General features: G+C 39.3%; 1 protein-coding gene across 1 annotated transcript in view; it reads right to left on the minus strand.

The window, feature by feature from the left end:
• Positions 1 to 20,528, minus strand: part of KIF25 (kinesin family member 25) — a gene marked incomplete at both ends in the record, with an annotated part of 41,857 nt that overhangs the window by 6,825 nt on the left and 14,504 nt on the right. The window contains 5 exons of the mRNA XM_080616888.1: positions 1,116 to 1,267; positions 6,038 to 6,214; positions 7,248 to 7,397; positions 12,163 to 12,237; positions 18,070 to 18,137. Of these exons, the coding sequence (XP_080473014.1) occupies positions 1,116 to 1,267; positions 6,038 to 6,214; positions 7,248 to 7,397; positions 12,163 to 12,237; positions 18,070 to 18,137 (622 nt within the window). The remainder of the gene's footprint in view (positions 1 to 1,115; positions 1,268 to 6,037; positions 6,215 to 7,247; positions 7,398 to 12,162; positions 12,238 to 18,069; positions 18,138 to 20,528) is intronic.

A 20,528-nucleotide genomic window follows, 5' to 3' on the forward strand; every position in this document is an offset into this window, starting at 1 on the left:
AGCTTTTAAATCAGGATTTTCTCCTTTTAAACATGACAGAATGTGCTGTCACACTGTTATAGCGAGGTCCTATTTGCAGTGCTGTTCTACCCACTATATTGCACATCTTCATCCACGTGCTATGTGCTGGAAGCCTTAGCCTGCATTCAGCATATATCAGACATTTCTGTGAAGCTTTGCTACCAGAAAATATGGCATAGAAGAGTGACTGCAATGAGAAGTGGCAAAGGGAAGTCTGGACTAGACAAGATGACTGGTGCCCTATTGGTGCAAACACTGTTTTGAAAAGTACCTCCCGTCTGATTGACATGAATCTGGAACTGGCAAGAGCTAACACCTGGAACACTGGAGCTGCAACTTGTGAAGTAACTGTGTCTTTGGCAATGGATAAGTGAGGGCACTATATGTTCTGTTTTGCTAATATTGTTGGTTTAATTTCTGATAGCAATCTAAGGGAAAAAATGTTAAGTATTTTCCACTTTCTAAACCTGTGCTGTTGTTGTAGAGCATGAAGGAGATGGACCACAGCACTGAAAGCACAGAGCCTAATTACAACATGAGCAAATGAAAACAAAGTTAACCTCCCACAGCCAAAGTTACTCCTGAAGCAATAAACTGGTAAGTCTTGATGTGGTAATGAAAAGTAGAAATACAGGTTTTGCCGTAGTAAATAAAACAACTGTGCTGTCTGTTCCTACAATGGCCTTTTATTATCAGTTCAAGAAACTCAATTTAATGGATGTTTTTGCAAGGCAGCCAGGAAAAAAATCATTTTTTCTCAACCAAAAGCATATGATGATCCTTAAAATGCATGGTTACTTTACAACAAACTTACTATGAACTATACTATAAAACTTCAAGGACTTCTTTACATATGTAAAGATATGTAAAGGAAAATGAGAAGTTTTTATGAAAGTAAAAGTTTCAGTAGCATTCAAACATCAAACTGGTCTGTTATTTAAGATGGTGAGTACTAGTTAAAAAGTGAAAAAGACCTGAGGGAGTGGATTAAACATTGGAAAAGGGAGAAAAAACAATATGAGAATCTCTCAGTCCACAGATTGTTTTTCAAAAACCAACTGTCTCTAGATGTATTTCAGTAACATCCTACTTACCAAAGCTATCTCCAGAGACAACTGTGGTTATGGTCAGTGTAACTACCAGATGAGAACGAGAGGAATGAGCATGCACCAGTGTTGGGTGCCTGACTCTCAGCTGCAGGCCTTTGTTGACTAGATGCAAAAATTCAGATGCATTTTCAACTGTCCTAGGAAGTAAAAAAAGCAGAAGATTTAACTGACTCACAGTAAAAAAATCACACAAGGAAGCTGACAAATTAGACATGAATCTGAGTATTTCCACTTCCCCACTCTGTGCAGCTCAAAACTGAGAATAATGTAAGGAGCTAGAAAACAACTGTATTACAGACTTTTTCAGATGGGATATAGTTAAGATGAAAATTCAAGACAAAAGCTATGATGTACTACTGAAAGTGAAGAAGTGTCTTTCCAGCCTTGTATAGGTACTGTAGTTCAGCTCTAGAAGTGACTGAAATTCTTATACCTCCACACTTTGGAAAAGAAGGTGTAGATTTAGACACTCCTAGAATCTGGTCTTACAGAAGTGGAGTTGTCCAGTTTATGCTAAGGTAGCTCCTGTTCTGTGGGAGGTACAGAATTATCTCCCACAGAATTAGGGGAAAAAAGGTATCTCTGAGCCTTTGGAAATCATATTTTGCCTTTAAATCCAGAATTCTTGGTAAAAAGGTTAGTTACACTGTTCAACGAGCAGAGACTCCAGCACAGTGTCAGAATACAGAGACATAAGTTTCTACAGACCATATTATCTCATACTATCCATCTGCATTTCCAGAGATATGCAAATATGACCAATCAAAGGGCAAAAACCTAACACAGAAAATGAAATAAACTGATTTGGTAAGGAAGAAAACCACTATGGTTCCCCCCAGGTTTGCAGTGTTTAAAACAAATGAGGTAAGATTGCCTTCCCTTTCCTGCCAGTGCACTGCCTTCTTCAAAGATCACACAAGTTACATCACTTAAACATTAGTTTCTAGATGGCGATATAAATTACTATGCCTGCATATCACAGCCTTGTTACTGAATGCCCTGTAACACCAGCACCATTAATAACTCTCCTGACAGGCTGCAGGCTTGGTTCCACATCACTGCTGTCAGCAAAAGCAGTCATGTGATACAAGGTGTGAGGGCTTTGTGACTTAGATTTGGCTGATTTCAATGAAAGTCACATTGGGCACAGACTTATTTTATGCTAAGAGCAGCCATACTTGAAGACAAAAGAGCTGTATCCAAGTAAAACAATTTCTTTTGAAAACAAAGCAAGGGCATCTGAAGAACAGAATACCACTTATCCACACTATCCTTATAGACAAGTAAGAAGAGAAGCAGCCACCTAAAAGCAGTTCCTTGTGTAACCAGGGAGCTAAATGATCACTACAGACTTTGCGTGTCAGTCCATATGCTGGCCTCCCCTGTAATATCTCTTACCTTTGCATAGCCACTGGTAATGTCTCCCTGGTTGTTTGACCTGCCACCAGCAGGGAAGCAGTGGCTTTAGTTCCTACTGACAAAAGACAGAGCCTCACACTGGAGGGCTGACAGCTGCCTCAAGTCCAAGGAGACAAATCCTACCTTCCTGAGTTTTGAACTGCATTTTCCAGTAGCTGTCAGCCAGGACTGGAGGGTTTGAGAGGCAAGCAGCCTTTGCTAGGATGTAGCAACAGGCTGTTGGCTTCTGCTGTGCATTGGCAAGGGGTCAGTGCTACAAGCCACTGTCCTTTAACTAGTGTCTGCAGAAGAATAGCTTAGAAGAATACTCTTAGCCTTGGACTAAGCTGTCAGTGCTGGTCTCCTACAGGGAAACTGCAGTTGACTTTGGAGAGAAACAGCATCCCCAGCCCAGTGCTGCAAGCTTGGAACAGCAACCTCTCAGCAGGACTGACAGTAATGATTTTTTAGTATAATCTCTACAACTTTATCGTGCTGTACGTACTGCACGTTTCAGGACCAGATCCTACAAAGAGAAACCCTGTTGTGGTTAGGTTAAAAATTTGATGCTGAATGTTCTCCAAAGTCAACCAAGCCATAAAAGAAGAAAGAGACTGAGGTTTTTGTGATTCAGTAAGATGTACATGTTAGCAGAAGAGACTACTGACATTACTGGATATATGGAGAAGCCAATGAGACCCAGCAGGCCAATATAGTCTAGATGAAATATTATCACAAATGAGGATGTGTTTTTATTCAAAGCAACAGCTGTTTACTTTAGATTTTGGGCAGCTGGGTGGCCTCATTCAATGATTCCCTTACTTTGTTTGGGTTTGCTTTTTCTTATTAACCTTTCTGTGTAATTATTACTATAACCTGTTTATGAATTGGACTTTTTTGCTGCTTGCATTGTAATTGAGATACAAATCCATATTCTTACTTATATTTGCATTAGAATTCAGTATTTATCAATTGATTAAGTGAGTTTTAAGAGGTGCTTAGTTCAAGGCTCCAGGTTCCTTTACCATAAATTAAAATTTACAGAAATAAAGAAAGCAGCCATTTTGTTAACTAGAAGGACAAATGAAACCTTATTGTAGCTTCTAGTTCTTGTCTCTGTGGCACAAGCTACATCTCGCTCTTCCCCAAAGCCTAGGAAAAGAGATGGGTCACCCACTAACTACACAAAGATCCCTTGGGAAGGCGAGTAGGCACTTTTCAGGAATGAAACCAGCTGAAATACTATGCTTAAAAATTACTTGGAGGTTCTGATGAAGCAGGAAAAGTTTAACTCCCATCATACCCACACTATATGTATCTCTCTTAATTTTCTAAGTCATATTGTTCCTTTTTCTCCAGTCAAAAGAAAAAGATTAGCTCCTTCAAGAAAGATTCGGCACACAAAGGTTAGACTCTGCTCCCACCCTCTTCTGAAGTTTTTCATTCCTTTGACAGCAGAGCCTTTACCAGACACTAAAAGTTGGAGTAGAGTCACAGTTGGCAAAATCCAAGAACAGAGACTGAGAAACCTACAAGTCAGCATATTACAGACGGGGCAAAAGGATTCATCAGTTCAAGCTCCAGTCATTTTTAATTCATTCCATGCTCTTATAGAGCATGCAGAGTGCAATCAAGGATGCAGAATTTCTCTGGAAATCATATTTAACCTCAAGACTGAAGAGCAGGCATACCCTAGATACAAATGTTAATCCACCCTAGAATATTGCAGTGATTATTATTTCATAGAACGAAAGGACAGTTACATAGCCCCCATGGTGAAGAAAGGCACTTTACCATTTCTTGGGGATCCCACTTTTCTATGGGAAAGGGCTAGAAAACAGAAGTCAATGAATGAGTATAACTAGGTAGAATGAAAGTATGTTTGTGCAATCCTCTAGTACTTTCTTGTACTTTTATCAAGGCTTGCTGGCAATAGCATAAACTCACATGAGCAAACAACTATGAGTCTGCTTATGTGACTAAGTCCCACAAGACAAAAATACTGCCTTCAATTATTTCCACTGAGGGTGTATTTTATTTTAATGGGTGTGGGGGGGGAAGGAGGGATGCTTTTCATATCTGACTTCTAATTCCTTCTGGAAAAGTACAGATTAGACCATGATAAACAAGTATTATAAGAAGTGAAGAAAACCATTGTGTTTTCCTCAGAAACATAAAAAACTATAATACCATGCTAAACATTTCAATAGGGCAAGATGTTTCTTTTCACAAACATAATTTGGCTTAGGAGCAGAATATAATATTTTTAAGTTTCTAGATATTCTAAATATTCTAATATTCTAAAAATATTCTAAAAATATTCTAAAAATTATAATATTATAATATTCTAAAATATTATTCTATAATATTTTTAAGTTTCTATAGTACACAAGAGAAATGTCCCCTTCTGGTATCTGTTCACATGCTGGGTGCTCACATGGAGATGTCCAGTAGCTTAACTCCACTGGGTAGCATCACTCCTCTGGTGGCACTAGTACTGCTTGTCATAATTTTAATTTGCTAACATTGATTTAATACTAGCATAAATAATACAGCCATTACTAAAATCTGAAACATATTCACTCTTGTTAGTAGTTGAATTGTTATGAACGTGTTTTTACAGTCTGATCAGCCAAGTGTTTTATGTATAACAAGAAAAAACATTTGCTTTGTATTCTACACATATGTAAAACCAGGAATTATTCCCATGTGAACTAAGACAAGCCTTTATAATGATTAGTAAGTACAAGAAAGCATTAAAGTATAGCTGTAGTACTAAATACCTTGGCACTCCATATACCATCAAGATGTGAGAATAAGAATCCAGTTGACCATGAACCGATGCGGGGAAGGTATATATCTTAACACTGACTGGGTAGAAGTTTAGCTACTTCTTAGCTTTTAGTTTGAAGAACCTGGATTTTCAAGAACTATGGGTTCAAATGCCTCCAGTTATGAAAATAGAACACTAAGCATTTAAGATGGGTATTTATATTAAAAGATTCCTTCAAATCTTATTCTTTCTAAGGTAATTTTTTTAACCCCAATGCATGCAGGGAAAACTAACACTCTACAGCTGCTTAAAAATCTACAACTACATGCATTACTGTTATAAGATGTAAATTTTATAATCTGGTGAGACTGAAGAGAAGGTGCTTTGTAACAGGTTACCCCTTCTTTTTCTACAGCTGATGAGAGGCCATAGATCTATCAACAACAAAACACACAGCTATCTTCAGGCATTCTGAGTGGAAGGTGCTTAATACAGGAGTATAAAGCAAATTAACTGTACTGTTGTTTCTGAAAGTATTTTGAAAGTTGCAGCCCACTGCAGTCTAATAGCCTGAGCTAATAGAAACAGTGAGAGCTTGCCATATGTTATTTTGCATATGGCAAGGACTCATTGTATAGAAGTGATAACTGGTGCCTGTAATGCAGTTTTGTGACAGCTATACATTGCACTGACACCAGATCATGGTCAGATGATAAGGATAAAATCATGTACTTACTCATGCGTAAGCAATGGAACATCGCTCTTTCCTTCTCTGGTTGTGACAACATCACGTTTGACGCCAAATACCTTTCCACAACTATCTTTGGCCAGAAGATCAAAAATTTCATTATTATACACTTCTACAACAGAAACCTCAACCCAGTAACTTCCTGGTGGCTTTTCTGAAATAAGCCTAGAGAATAAAAATAGGGGAAAAAAAGGAAGAAAAAAGCTAAACAACATTGAAGTCAAGCCCCAGTCTGTAAATAAAGAACTATTTGTTAACTGTAATCTAATTATAATCTGATAAAATTGTGCACTGAATATCTGCAGCCATGGCTTTGCCTCATGCATATACCAACATTAAGCTGAAGAATCAGAATATACAGTTAAATTACACGTGAAGCAGTAAATAAAACTTCATTTTCCAAACAGCTGTTCCAGCTTAAACTGGTTTTTGCTACTAGCCTCCCTCCTTCCTTAAGATTTTTTTATACCATTTCTTTGCTAGACATGGCATTCAGAGCTCAAGGTATGATAAACAGAGTGCAAGCAATGAACAGGTAGAGATGGTAAACTGCACAGCTAGATCTGTAAGAGATGGCCAGCCCACAGCCTCAGAAAATTCATTAATTAAGGAGAGTATTTACAGTTATAGTTATTCTGATACAAAATTGGATCTTTGATTTAGCTTATACCCTCCTCCAAAAGAAAACGCTTGGCTGGAAAAGCTCTAATGGTTCTTCTATTATAACACAGCAGTGTATCAATCCAAATCATGCTAAACTAAAAAATCTAAGAATTCTCAAAGTAAGAACAGATTGTGGTTAAAACCTCTACTGCCATTTTTCCTGGGGACCAGGTTCTAATTCTGGATCTTTTCAATCTATTCCCATTGTCAGTGTTCACATGTAGGAACTTAATTATCCTTTGGACTCCCACAACTATGGTTGAAGCATTTTCAAAAGTTAATTAGGAGTCTGAAGGACAGACAGGCAGATAACACACAGCAAGACTGTGTAATCTTATTTATTTTCTTAGAAAATCAGACCAAGCAGGAGAGAGACTAGAAATTTGTATCAAAAATCAAATATTAAATGGCAGTCAGAGAACCTATAAACATTAATCACTATGAAGCTGGAATCTGTTATGATAAATACATTACAAACATAATTTCATCTTTTCTGTAAACTTTAAGATAACTGCCACAGCCACTTGGCTGTTACCTGAACACTTCTTGGGTAGCTCGAGGAATAATTCCAAGTTCTGTTTCATCTTCTATGGCAAACACAAGGTTGTCCTCTGGCTGCGGTCCCAACATTGTGTATGTCTTCCCGCTTCCGGTTTGCCCATAAGCCATGATGCACACATTGTACCTGAAAGTTAAAAGGGCCTGCATTTTCTTTACCATTACCAAATGTGTTTGCTAGGTGGCAAGTCAAACCCCAAACAATTTGGGAAAGCCAAGGTTTTCCACAGCAGAATCTCAGACGTATCTGATTCTTAGAGAAATAATTTAATAATTGAGTGGTAGGAGCAGCTTGAGCTGGGTGCCTCTGGGGAGGGATCCAGAACAAAGAAATTCCTGGGTTTTAAACCCTTACATTCTATGCACCCAACCATCACACACTGTTCATGCATCTCTTGGTGCAATGGTGAATTTTGGTCTGCTAACTAAACTTAAGTCACAACAGGGAACACAAACTGAAACAAAAAATAAATACAGTGCCCTTGCAGATTTCTTTCTGGAGATCTTAAAGTCTGACAGAAATTAAAAGTATTGCTCACAATATTGCCTAAACAGATTTTATTTTTTAAGCAGAATAGAATGGATGCTTTTAAGCAGAGTTTAAGGGATGCTTAGCTTGGAATGACTGATGAGGTTAGACCTCCTGTCTGCCCAACTTCCAGTTCATGCACTACTGAGCTGCTTGTTAATCAGCTCCTGAACCACTGCAGTTTACAGTACAGCATTTTAAAGTAAACCACTACTGGGTTTGATTTGTCTTACAGTGCTACACTACAAACCACAGCACTAATATCTTAACAGCTGGGAACAGCTTAACAGCTGGGAACTCTTCATAGTCTTTTTCAGGCAGGCTCATCAGTCATAGCCACTTGGAAAAGATAAGACTGCCCTAATAGTAAGAGGCATACATTTTAAACCAAATGCATTAGTTCAGTATAAGCATGCGCGCAAAGAATACTCTGGAATCAAGGTGGTAGGAATTGTTCTGATACAGACTTGTAGAGGGTGAAAATGTGCATTGTTATTGCAGAGGTACAGGCACCTATGAAACACAATTCATTGTCTTCTGAAGTAGACATGTAAAGTACATCTCATGAACAGAACTCTGAAAATGCCCATTTCTCTGGACTGAAAATAATAAATAAAGTCCATAGCTATGAGCTCTGTTGTGGATGTCTGTGCTGCAGGGATCTGAATTTAGATGTAAGAGTCCTATCCAGGAAGTGTGATTTATCCAGCCACAGTACTACTTTGTGTTGAGGACCAATACTGTACTGTGTGGCTGAAGGTTGGTCCCTACTCAGCTGCATCTGCCCTGCAGCACCTGCCAGAACTTTGGTATTGACCACAGAACTGTGCCAGTAAACACTCCTGGAAGACACACAGTTATGCTGACAGGACTACTCATTCCCTGGACTATCTTGTTTGCTCAAAGGCACACCATGAGCAGAATCTTGAGGAGTGCTTTGCAGTATGCTGAAATTTCTGTTCTACTGGAGGTTGCAAGAATGGGCTTGCTCCTGTTCTGCCAGGGAGTAAAATTTCACTGCTTAGGCTACCTCCTCTGTGGGCAGACCTGAACAGCTGCTTTTGGTTATCCGATGTTTTCCTCACATCAAAAATGTTGTTTCAAGCACATGCCAGCATATTTCAATGAACACCCCTCATATAATTATTTCAAATTTATGGTTTCAAGTCATGAAATACTTAAGTGGCCACTGCAGAGAAAAATATTTGCAGTGATTTTTTGCATATTAAACATGCCTAGAAGCAGTTATTTTTGGAGAAGTATTTAGCAAGCTTTCTCTTGCTAGAAGGAAATGTGGGCTGATAAGCAACACAGCAAATATCTGGGTACCCCTTCTGGGGATGTGAAATCAAAGTTGCAGCCAGTGAACCTACAGTAAGGTCCTCTCACAGGATGCAGAGTATTAAATAAATAGAAGTCTAGTCATAGATTTGGTAAAGCAAAGGAGATTAACTGAAAATAAAGAGCACTGCAGCAAAATGAAATGGGCTAGACATTAGAGCTGTAAATCTGAAATGAGTGATTTCTCTAAGAATTCACTGCTGACATAACTCTGCTTCCATGTATGTTAGTGGAAGAGCTCCCAATAAGTTTGGTAGTTTTCAACTAGGCTTACAATGAGCCATTTTCACAATTCCACCCTAACACGCACTGCCTGGCCAGCCCATAGCTTTTTGAGATTTCTAGCCCTGCTCCAAAATTAAAGAGAACTTTGGAATCAAAAAGAGAGCCAGAAGTTTGCAAGTAGTAGTTTTCCTTAGGAAAACCAGAATGGAAGCCTTTTTAGAAGTCCTTCAAACTTTCATATAGTCTAGCTATTCAAGTTTTCCTTAATTGCTAGTTGTTAGAAAGTAAGCATCATGGACAAAATAGCTCTGACAAGATACAGATGATCAGATTAGAAGCTAAGTAGACAGATGCTTGTAACATTGAAGATAGAGATGCAAATCAAGTATCAAACAGTGATAACTTCTCTGCCAAAGCCAAACCAGTAAGCCCAAATGACCTAAAACTATCCAAAGTGGTATCATATCTAAGTAGGCACACGAGAGAACGAATTGTTGAGAGCTTCAACAAGATGACAAACAGCAGACTAGTTTATATTTAACTAGTTTACTTCATTGGTGTTCTGGTTCCAATGAAAGGGTTAGAAATAGAGCAATCTGAAAATTTCGGACTATGATTCATCTACGTGCCCTGATATTTCTCCTTCTACACTCTGCTTCTTTAGTTATATTCTTGAGTAGAAAAGTTCTTATTGTCAAGCTAGAATACCAATAGAATCATAGAATGCTTTGGGTTGGAAGGGACCTTAAGATCATCTAATTCCAACCCTCCTGCGCTGGGCAGGGACACCTTCCACTGAACCAGGTTGCTCAAAGCCCGTCCAACCTGGCCTTGAACACCGCCAGGGATGGAGCATTCACAACTGCATTGGGTAACCCATTCCAGTGCCTCACCACTCTCACAGTAAACAATTTCTTCTTTATATCTAACCTAAATCTCCCCTGTTTAAGTTTGAATCTATTGCCCCTTGTTCCATCACTACAGTCCCTGATGAAGAGTCCCTCTGGCATCCTTGTAGGCCCCCTTCAGATACTGGAAGGCTGCTATGATATAAAATAGTTTCATAGTATTTCTGTCCTAAAAAGAGTATGGGTATTCAGTATAGCAAAGTTATTGCTAGGAGAGAATGCTATTAAAGGAAATCAAAGGCAGAGAATTGTATTCTTCTTTAAAATAAATAAAAAGTTTGACTCCTCAATGCTGTAAAAAAAAGAAATGTTATCTTCCTCCCTTTCTGGCCCTGTATAGCTAACTGTAAACTTTGAAGCTTGCTGTACTTTGTCTGTTTTGCATATGGAACAGTCTTTCACAAGGAGTGGAACACACCTTTCTACTTAAGCTAAAAGTTGTTACAGACCACTTTGGAGCCCAGACTAAAACAATCAAGAGCAGCAAAGAGGTTCAAGGTTCAGACTACGTATGTCTGTTTCCCATTTACAATGGCAAAGCTGCTGAGAAACAGGGCTTGTATGCACAGCCTTGCCTTCCCTGAAAATCTGCTTCTGTTTAAATGACACTTCTGGAAGAACAAGACAGGTCTTTTGTTTTCAGTAGCAGAACATTTCCTAACTGAACATAAAACCTTAGCTTTTAGGGCAGGATTCTCCCAGCATGGGAATTAGAAAGTGGGAAGTACAGCAGATCAAGTACAGATCAGGTATGTCTGAAGATACAGAAATGACATATTAAGCCAAAGAAAACTTACAGTTATTGCAAAAAAAAAAAAAAAAGTAGAGAGAGAAAACAGTGGTTATAAGGATTTCTTCAGGCTCCTTCAACCTAGATGTCCCTAGGTTGCTCAGCTGTGGAAACTGTGCTTACTCATCCTTGGTAAACAAGAATAATGTCATATAGGATCTTTAGATCAGGTAGCCATTGTGGGCCTCACTGTGACATGTGTAAAGGGATGGCTGAGCTTTCCCAATATTCACAATATCCTTATTTTCCTCTTCAAAGCTGCTTTTAAGAAAAGAAGACTTGGAAACCTCAGTGTGCGGGCTGCCAGAAACAAGGATTGCTACTGTTCAGTTATGCCACTGTGGACAGAAATGGACTGTCTTTCCCTCTACAGGGAGGGAAAGGTCCATGACAACTCTGCAACCACCATCTATAGCTGAGTGGAAGTGGAGTGGGGATGAGAAAGGAGCAGAAGATAAGTTTTGTATAAATCTCAGTTCAAGACTTAAAGATTCAATAGATTCAATATGCACATCAATTGTTAATTCAAATATGCACAATTCAAATATGCACAATTAAAAGATTCAACATGCACATCAAGACTACTTTGCAAGAGTAGCTTAAGTTGGCTCTAGTATAAATGAAAAATCACACTTATGAACTTCACTGGCTAGAAATAATTACATATATTTGTTAATGCTTCTTACTAATCAGTTTTGTATTCAAACCAGAATTCTGTATAAATCCAGTGCCTGAAGGAACATTAGAACTATGACTGAGGAATTGATTCATGGTTCGTCCTCATATGGCCTGTGCTGTACACAACAAAACAGATGCTTCACTTCACCAGTTAGGAGACCAGAGAAAGAAAAAAAACCCACACTTTTTAATTTCCAAATTTGTATGCTCCGTTAAATTTTGTAAACAGTATTTTCACTGTCTGTATGCGGAAACAACATTTACTTGGTGTTAAGTAGAAAGAAGACAGGAAAATGAAACTGCAAAGCTACAAAACTTAACAAGATGGCCACTATTAACTAAGTGTTGGTTTTTTTTTTTAATTTATGTATTTAAGTAGATTATTCTGCTTTAGCTTTCTTACTTCCACCTTTTAACTTACCCATCCAGGAGAGATGTTAGCAAAGGGGCCACATCTGCAAATACTGCGTCTTGAGACTCCGAAGCACTGTAAACTCTGAGGAGCAAAGTGCAACGATTAACTGAAGAAAAAAATATAACTATGTTGTCACAATACAAGAACATAAACTAGGGGAAGTGTAGGCAAGTGACATAAAACTTGTGACCTGCTGACGTTTTAACACTGGCACAGGTTGCCCAGAGAAGTTGTGGCTGCCCCATTCCTGCCAGTGTTCAAGGCCAGGTTGGACGTGGCTTTGAGCAACCTGGTCTAGTGGAAGGTGTCCCTGCCTGTCGCAGGGGGTTGGAACTGAATGATCTTTAAGGTCCTTTCCAACCCAAACCAGTCTGGGATTCTATGATTCTGTGTCAGCGAACTAAAAATCAGAACGTCAAAGTTCTCCCCCATTTTTTGGGAGCGGCTGTTGTGTGTGCTGGAGGGAACAACCCACAGGTGTACACTTGTGGCTCTCTGAGCTTATCCTAATCCTTCTGCCTGCCTCTCTGGCAGACAGACTCTACTTTTTTCAGGCTGTACTTTCTCCCACCTACCAAACTGAAATATCTCTGCCTCCTGTGTCTCCTTTGTGTCCCTAAGAAAGGGAATGGTCATGTTGTGCTTCCCTTTAGATGTGGATAAGGCTTTGGGGTACGGAGGCTGCAAACTCACCATGTGACTTGTCTAACGAAAGTCAGTGGCACAGTGGAAATCAGAAGGCCTCTGAGGGCCTTGCTTAAGAATGCGCTGTCTTTGTGAACAGCATCAGCCTAAGGTACATCCATCCCCATCCCAACTGAACTATCTGCTCTGAAATAAACCCTTCTCATTGCAGAGAAGACTTTCTTTTACATTGTGATGTGGATTCAAACTAATTTTTAAACAGAATGAAAGACAATGAAACTGAATGTTCTTCTAACCTTTAGAAAACAACAACAGTACAATCCTTGGGCCAGAACAACATCTGAAACAACTGTATATGTTTTTCAAATCCAAGGAAAAACCCAAACTAACACAGGACCCTTTAAAGAAATATTTCCTCTGATCCTTTCAAGTTTGTACAACATAAAATCAAGACCTGAAAATAGGAAATCATCAAAGGAAGGATAGTTCTGATCATAAAACATGGACTTCTGACTCCTTCATTTCTTCTTTAGCACACCAAAAATATACCCTCCCCAAGATTACAACCTGCAGCAAGCACTGTTTATACAAGATGAACAGAATATAAAACACGAATGTCATTAGCCACATTTAAGTATTTGAGGCATGAATGTTTATCTTTGGAAAAAGCTTCCTTTTCTGATATCTTTCTGTTGTGATTTTTGTTTTGTTTAGCTCTGTTTTACAATGAGTGATGTGTTTTTTATGGCTTATAGCAAAATGACTAATTAGAAACAGGAATTTTGGGTAGCAGCAAACATTACAAAGCATAGTCACTTCCTTGTGTATATAGTATAGTAGCACACTTCATTTAGCAGTATATCCCAGTTTGTGTATTATACTACAAGTGTAACTGAATGAAGACATATTGTGCTCTTTAGCATTTGCTCAAGCTCTATATTTGACCATGGTTTGGCCAGTACAGTCTATAGCTTGCACAAATGTAGATTTTGTATTCATGTTCTCCATAAAAAAAGACTTTACTGATGGATCACTGATAAACAGATACAGAACTGGAGCCAACCCATTAAATTCAGCATTTTGTTCCTGACAATAGCCAGAGGAAGGAGCAAGAAACACTGTGGTGGCTGGAAACACAGTAATTCATCTCTGTGCCTCATCCTAATCCTTAAAATCTGTAAACTGGCCTCAGAACTGTAATATGAGTTGACTCTCTGTTTCAAAGAAAATATTATTAGAATTAGCATTCAATTTCTTTTTACATCTTGCTGAATTCTTGGCCTGGAGTAACATCCTGTGGCAATGTGTTCCACAGACTAATTATAAGTTGCATGAAAATGTACTCTCTTTAATCAGGAAAGAAGCACTTGTCTGGTTTGATGGACAAATACTGCTTGTCTTGCCATTCCACTGATGTGCTGTCATACTACACTGAGAAACCAAAAAATATGCAGGGATGTGGCACAGTTTGTACTAGGAGGACATAGACACTGAATAGCAATCCCCTATCCTTGTTTTTGCATGCATAGATGCATATGCTTCAGTAAACTTTGCACATCAAATCTGCAAGGTCCATATAAGAGAGCAAAAGCACTTCCAAACACTTTTCTCTGCTTCATTTATCATCTACAATTCATGAAATACTCATTAGCACCGAGCCCTCCATCTTAACCAACTAGGTCTCTAACTCGGTACGTGTTGAAATGATGTTATTTTTTGTAACATATCAAAACATCCCAGACCTACTACATTAAAAAACCCCTACAACTTAGTTATTTCAGAGATGAGAACGCTCATACTGTCTTGCTACCAACCATTACCAGAGGGTAGAATCAACCAGTCTCAGTAGTCTGTTTGCACTGTGAAGAACTACAGCAGTAGCTAACTATGTCAGGTTCAGCTTCTAGTAGCTGTACAGAGGAAAGACACAGAGCTTCATGTTACAGTAACTACTCCAAATATTTACTGAACTTCCTAAAGGGGTTTTATTGCCACTACTTAGGTGCTGTGATTCATATGCTCCCGGTACCCAAACGAAGTAGTTTAAAGTTGTCTTCAATTAGTTTATGCTACACTGTAATCACAGCACTAGCTGAGGCATGGACACCCACTTAATTAATCTGAGACCATGTAAGATGCAGCAAATCCAGAGAATCTCTTTCTATAAGCCCATGTATTTTTACCACAATGATGACAGATTTGTGCCTGTGTAGTGATTAATGTTAATTTTGCCTTGAAATTTTGAGCATCTTTTTATTTTGCTAACTGATTTGCCAATAAAACTATAAAGGCATAACATGCTGAAAGCTGGAATTTTCTTCCTGAGCTGAAATCAAATATTTTGACATTTATTAGTTCCATAAACGTTGCTAAAAAAATAAACATTTTTGAGTTCATAAGAACCATATGCTCTTCTGTTTATAGAAAAGAGCTGTGCTGGGACACTAGAAAAACATTCCCCAAGAACTGCATTCTTTGGGGGATTTACATTTTTTTAACCCTTTTCCTGATTATCAGGATCTACACCACATGTCCAGAGTCACAGCATCTCTGGAGTCATGTGTCAATACTATTAGTGGTGTTGCTCTACAGAGTTGAATTCCAGCACTATTCTGCATTTACTTCAACTGACATGGCTGTATTAGGTATAGCTGGAGAGTGAAAGAAATTACTTTGAGTAGCTCATCATACATGCGACAAGGCTGTGTACCTTGACAAATCTCATATGCCTGGTATCAAAGGAGTCCTATAACCTATGGGGTCAGTAAAGCTTCCCCAAGATTTGCGTTATCTCAGGAATTTTCAGGTTTTGGTGGCCTATAAAACAGCAGTCCCCAGTCTTCATACGTAGAAAAAGGCAGCGTCTTAGAAGGATTCTTCAAGGAAAGGGTGAATGACTGGCAACTTTTAACAAACCTACGGCAGTTCAGGCTGAACAGGCTCAGAACTTAAGTTTAAACCAGGACAGATAACTCATGCTGGATAAATCTGACTTTAAATCAAGCTTTGTCTCCGAGCAAGGAAGCATGAAATTGTCTTTATGTGTTCTGTTTCCAGAGGGTTTTGAGGCATGGTTCAGGGTAGAGAGCCTACTGTATGAGGCATTGTGATGTATTGATGCAAAGTTTGCACTAGAAAAAGGCATAGGGCAAATTTCTCTATCTCTTCATTTACAGAAATCTCATTTGTATTAATGTAACCCTTCATTCCTATTTTCAGAAGTTCAGATCAGCTCCATTCTGAAAGTACATAAGGCATTTTTCAGCCTGATTCCCTGCAGTTTTCTGTCTTACAGACTGACTCTCTGGTGTCCCATAAGGCACAAACACCAACTAAAACCCTCATTGTATGTACATTGTATGTACATTGTAGGTACATTTTATGTACAGTCAGTACATTCAAAATCTCTCTTATTTGGATTATTGAGCATCTAATAAGGTAAGTGGTCACACCACAGCCTTTCCCTTGGAGAGCACTGATTTACATGCCACTACCCCACTCTGCTGTCCATGTTCAGGCTATTTTAACTCTAACTTAAAAGGAGCATGGCTCATCATCAAGTCTTACAAGTCCTTAGTCCAGTTTCTTGCTCAGTCATGCTGTATGTCTAATGCTGAAGATATGCAATCCACCTCAATTCACAGAATCAGAATAGTTTGGGTTGAAAGGGCCTTTAAAGTTCATCTAGTCCACAACCCCTGCAATGAGCAGGAACATCTTCAACTAGATCAGGTTGTTCAGAGCCCCGTCCAGCTAGACCCCCATCCACATTTCCAGGGATGGGGCATTACCCATTAACCTGTTCCAGTGCTTCACCACCCTCATTGTAAAAACTGTCTTCCTTATATCTACTCCTAATCTACACTATTTTAGTTTAAACCCATTACCCCTTGTCCTGTTTCAACAGGCCCTGCTAAAAAGTTTGTCCCCATTTCTCTTACAAGCACCCTTTAAGTACTGAAAGGCAAACATCACTTCCTTACCTTTAAAATATGGATAACATTTTACTATCTATCTCACAACATGTAGCAAGAATCGTAAGAGCTATCAGACAGGGAAGAGGGTCAAATAAATCTACACAGGTTTCAGACTTAGACATATCAGTACTCTTCACTGAGAGGGAAGACTAAGTGTGTCATATATATCTCAAAGTGCATTTTCTCGAGTGAGGCGTGTTGCCTACCAGGGCTCAGATCAGGGATGTTGCCAAGAGGCTGCCTGGCCTAGTAAGTCCTGCTGACTATTACCCACTTCTTGTGGTCCATGTGGGTGCTAGTGATATTGACAGCAGTATCCTGGGAATCATTAAGAAGGACTACAGAGCCCTGGGAGAGGTGGTCAGGGGCTCCAGGGCTCAGACAGTTTTTTCATGGATCCTCCACGTCAAAGGGGAGGACCTTGAAAAGGCCAGGTGGATTTGGCAGGTTAATAAACGGTTAGCACAGTGGTACCATAGCCAGGGGTTTGGGTATTTAGAACATGAGACTCAATTTGGGAGGCCAGGTCTACTGGAGGCTGGTGAAGCTGGGAGTCTGATGAAGGGGAAGAGCTGCTTTGGTAGGAGGCTTGCTAGGCTGGTCAAGGCAGCTTTAAACTAGATGTGTTGGGGAGGGGGGCATCATTCCTTCCCAACACACCCAGTCAGTTGCCAGCATCTGTAATAAATGCTTGGAGCCTTGTAGAGCTGTTTCAGCCACTCCAGCTTCGTCTGGAGCTCAGCTTAGATGCCTCTATACAAATGCCCATAGTATGGGGAATAAACAAGAGGAATTAGAGATGTGTGCATGTCTATGGGGACATAATATCATTGGCATCACAGAAATATGGTGGGATGGCTCCTATGACTGGAGTGTTGGAATGGAAGGTTATAGGCTCTTTAGGACAGACAGGCCAGGCAGACAGGGAGGGGAAGTTGCTATTTATGTCAGTGATTGGCTGGAGAGTACGGAACTCTGTCTGGGAAGAGGTGGTCAGTCAACAGAGAGCTTGTGGGTGAGGGTCAACAGAGAACAGCAATGGGGGACATTACTGTGGGGGTCTACTACAGATCTCCCAATCAGGAGGACTCTGTGGATGAAGCACTCTACAGACAGATAGGAGCAGCATCACGCTCGCAGGCCCTTGTCCTCCTGAGGGACTTCAACCATCGTGATATCTGTTGGAGGGTCAGACAGGTCATCTTAAGGTCCTTTCCAACCCTAACTATTCTGTGATTCTCTGATTATACAGAAGTTCCAGCAATCCAGATTGCTGCACACAACTACCCACCTTTCAAACTGAAAAGTCTTGTTTACTGATGCATGACCAGGACGGCTACACTTTACAAGGACAGTTTCCTAAGAGAAAACCAAAATAGCCATAGTTAATATCGTAGGCTCACACAGAAACACAAAGAAATATTTACCATTTCTAACATTCGAGCTGACAGCAGTAATAAAGGATCACAAAGTCCAAGGTCCTTCTCCAGCAGTCACCAATATGTGAGCCTTTACAGTCTGTATATTGCAGTGAAACTAGCAAAACTATAAGACATGATCTCAAAACATGGATTATTAAAGACCAACCAACACAAAGTATGTGCACTTAAGTTTATGAGGAAAATTCAAACCCTTACCTGAACTTTAGTGCCTAGAAAGCCATAGGCAAGTAAATCCAACCTCCCTAACTGCCACCACAGGTAGAAAAAAATGGCAAAAACCAACTCTTTTTTATTATAGAGCCAGTTTCCACAGTGTCTTTTCAGATTGATTTTATGTACATTTGTGCCTAGAACTGAGCAGAAGATGCACATTTTATAGAGTAACACGCTAGACCACCACTATGAGAAAGATCTGCACTAGCACAATGGCTGGAATTACATGAGTTTATAGTGGAATCCACTTTCCAGATGGATTACATAGTAGTTTTCTAAGTCTGACAGATATGTAAGCAACTCTTTTATACTATTACCAGAGTACAATCACAGCAGTCTGACATGCCTTACATAGCAACTTCTGTGCCTGTCTGCTCCTTCTGGCAAATGTTGCTTAAGTGCAGAGAAAAGCACAGAAAATGCTTCATCTAATCCAAGTAGGTTTCCTAGCTTACTAACCTGGGATAACATTACCACATTTGATGGGAGTGCTGAAATTCCTACTGTGCTTCAGACAAGTAACTTGGAGTGCTAAATTAATGGCCTGCAAATTAGTATTGCTACAGACTGAAGTTGTAAACAGCTGAGCAAATAACAATTGCATAACAGTATGTCCAGCATGCAAATGGCTAATAAAAAACAAATTTCTTGGTTTGAGTTTACAAGTATTTCTTCCTTTTTGGAGAAGGCCAATATATCATTATCAAACTAATGATGACAACACTCACTCTACAGAATGAGCTGTTACCCATCCCAATACTGGCAAATTTAGCCACAGTACAGATGTAAGTACAACACTTTGCTACGAAATGGCCTGACACCAAAACTCTAATAGGATCAGTAACCAACAGGCACTGGGAGAAGGAGAAAAAAAAGAAAATTAAAAAAAAGGGAAAAGAATTATATTGTTATGGAACACATTTCTGATTCAGAGATCGATGTACTTGCAGACCAGCTTTCCATAAGGTGAGAAATGGGACACAAAAAGATATCTGCATAACAGAGAAACAGAAGAATTGTTAATAGGCTGAAGTTTCATATGAGCATTTGTAATGACCTTCCTTTCTCAGGAGATCAGTATGGGCTAACATATATTCATTACTGCTACTGGCCTACAAAATCTCATCAAATTTCCCTGTCAATAGTGCTTATGACAGGAGTCTCACAAGAACACTGAAAAATCTTCTTTTCACCCCACAGTCACGGAATACTCCTAGTCTGAGTTCTTTCCAGGCAATATGAATCCCTGAAATGACAAAAGTATACTTCTTAAATATCCACAATCTGTCCTGACATCCAAGCCTGCTCCCTAATCCATGTGGAGCAGTTCAACCTGATGTGCAGTATGTACTTACTCTCCACCATTACAGCACAATAAATTATAGAAGAAAGGCTCAGACAGTTGTTACTGTTATGCTGAGGAGCTGGGCATACATAGGAAAGTAAAAAGAAAACTTCACAAATCTTAAAGTAGCTCAAAGCCTGAAATGAAATAATCTTCTCTACATCCAGTAAAATCCTAAGCCTTTTTTAGACTTAGAATGAGAATAATGATTCTCTAGACAAGATAAGCAAGATTATATAAAGATCACATATGTCTTTTGAAGAATGATATGAATCTCTAAATAAACAAAAGAAAAAACACTCAAAGACTAAATGGAATTCAAGTAGTCTCAGTCTCACAAATAGATACTCAATCATTCTGTCCAAGTATCAGTTTTGCCCATCTATAGTCGATTTGAAGGAAGACATAACACAGCTCATGGCAGAAGAGAAGCAAAGCTGCTTTATTCTGCCACTTCTGTTGTGGTCCTTCACTATGAGATAGATGTTTTCCTTATTCTAGTTATAACATGACAAAGTTGTAGCACAGATGAAACAGATCAGCAGATTACTAGAGCTACCATCCAATCCAGGAGGAATGTCAAGCTGAAGCTTGTCCAGAAGATCCAGCCATAGTTTCCTGTATGTATGCTGGACTGCGTTGTGACTGGTTCTCAAATGCCACTCTGCTTTCTAGCACACGTTAGTTCTAAAGTGGTCATGGCATATAACTGCCTGGTTATATTACGTGTATACAGTATTTTCAGGGAAA

This window comes from Psittacula echo, assembly GCF_963264785.1.
Source record: "Psittacula echo genome assembly, chromosome: 4".
NCBI lineage: Eukaryota > Metazoa > Chordata > Aves > Psittaciformes > Psittacidae > Psittacula > Psittacula echo.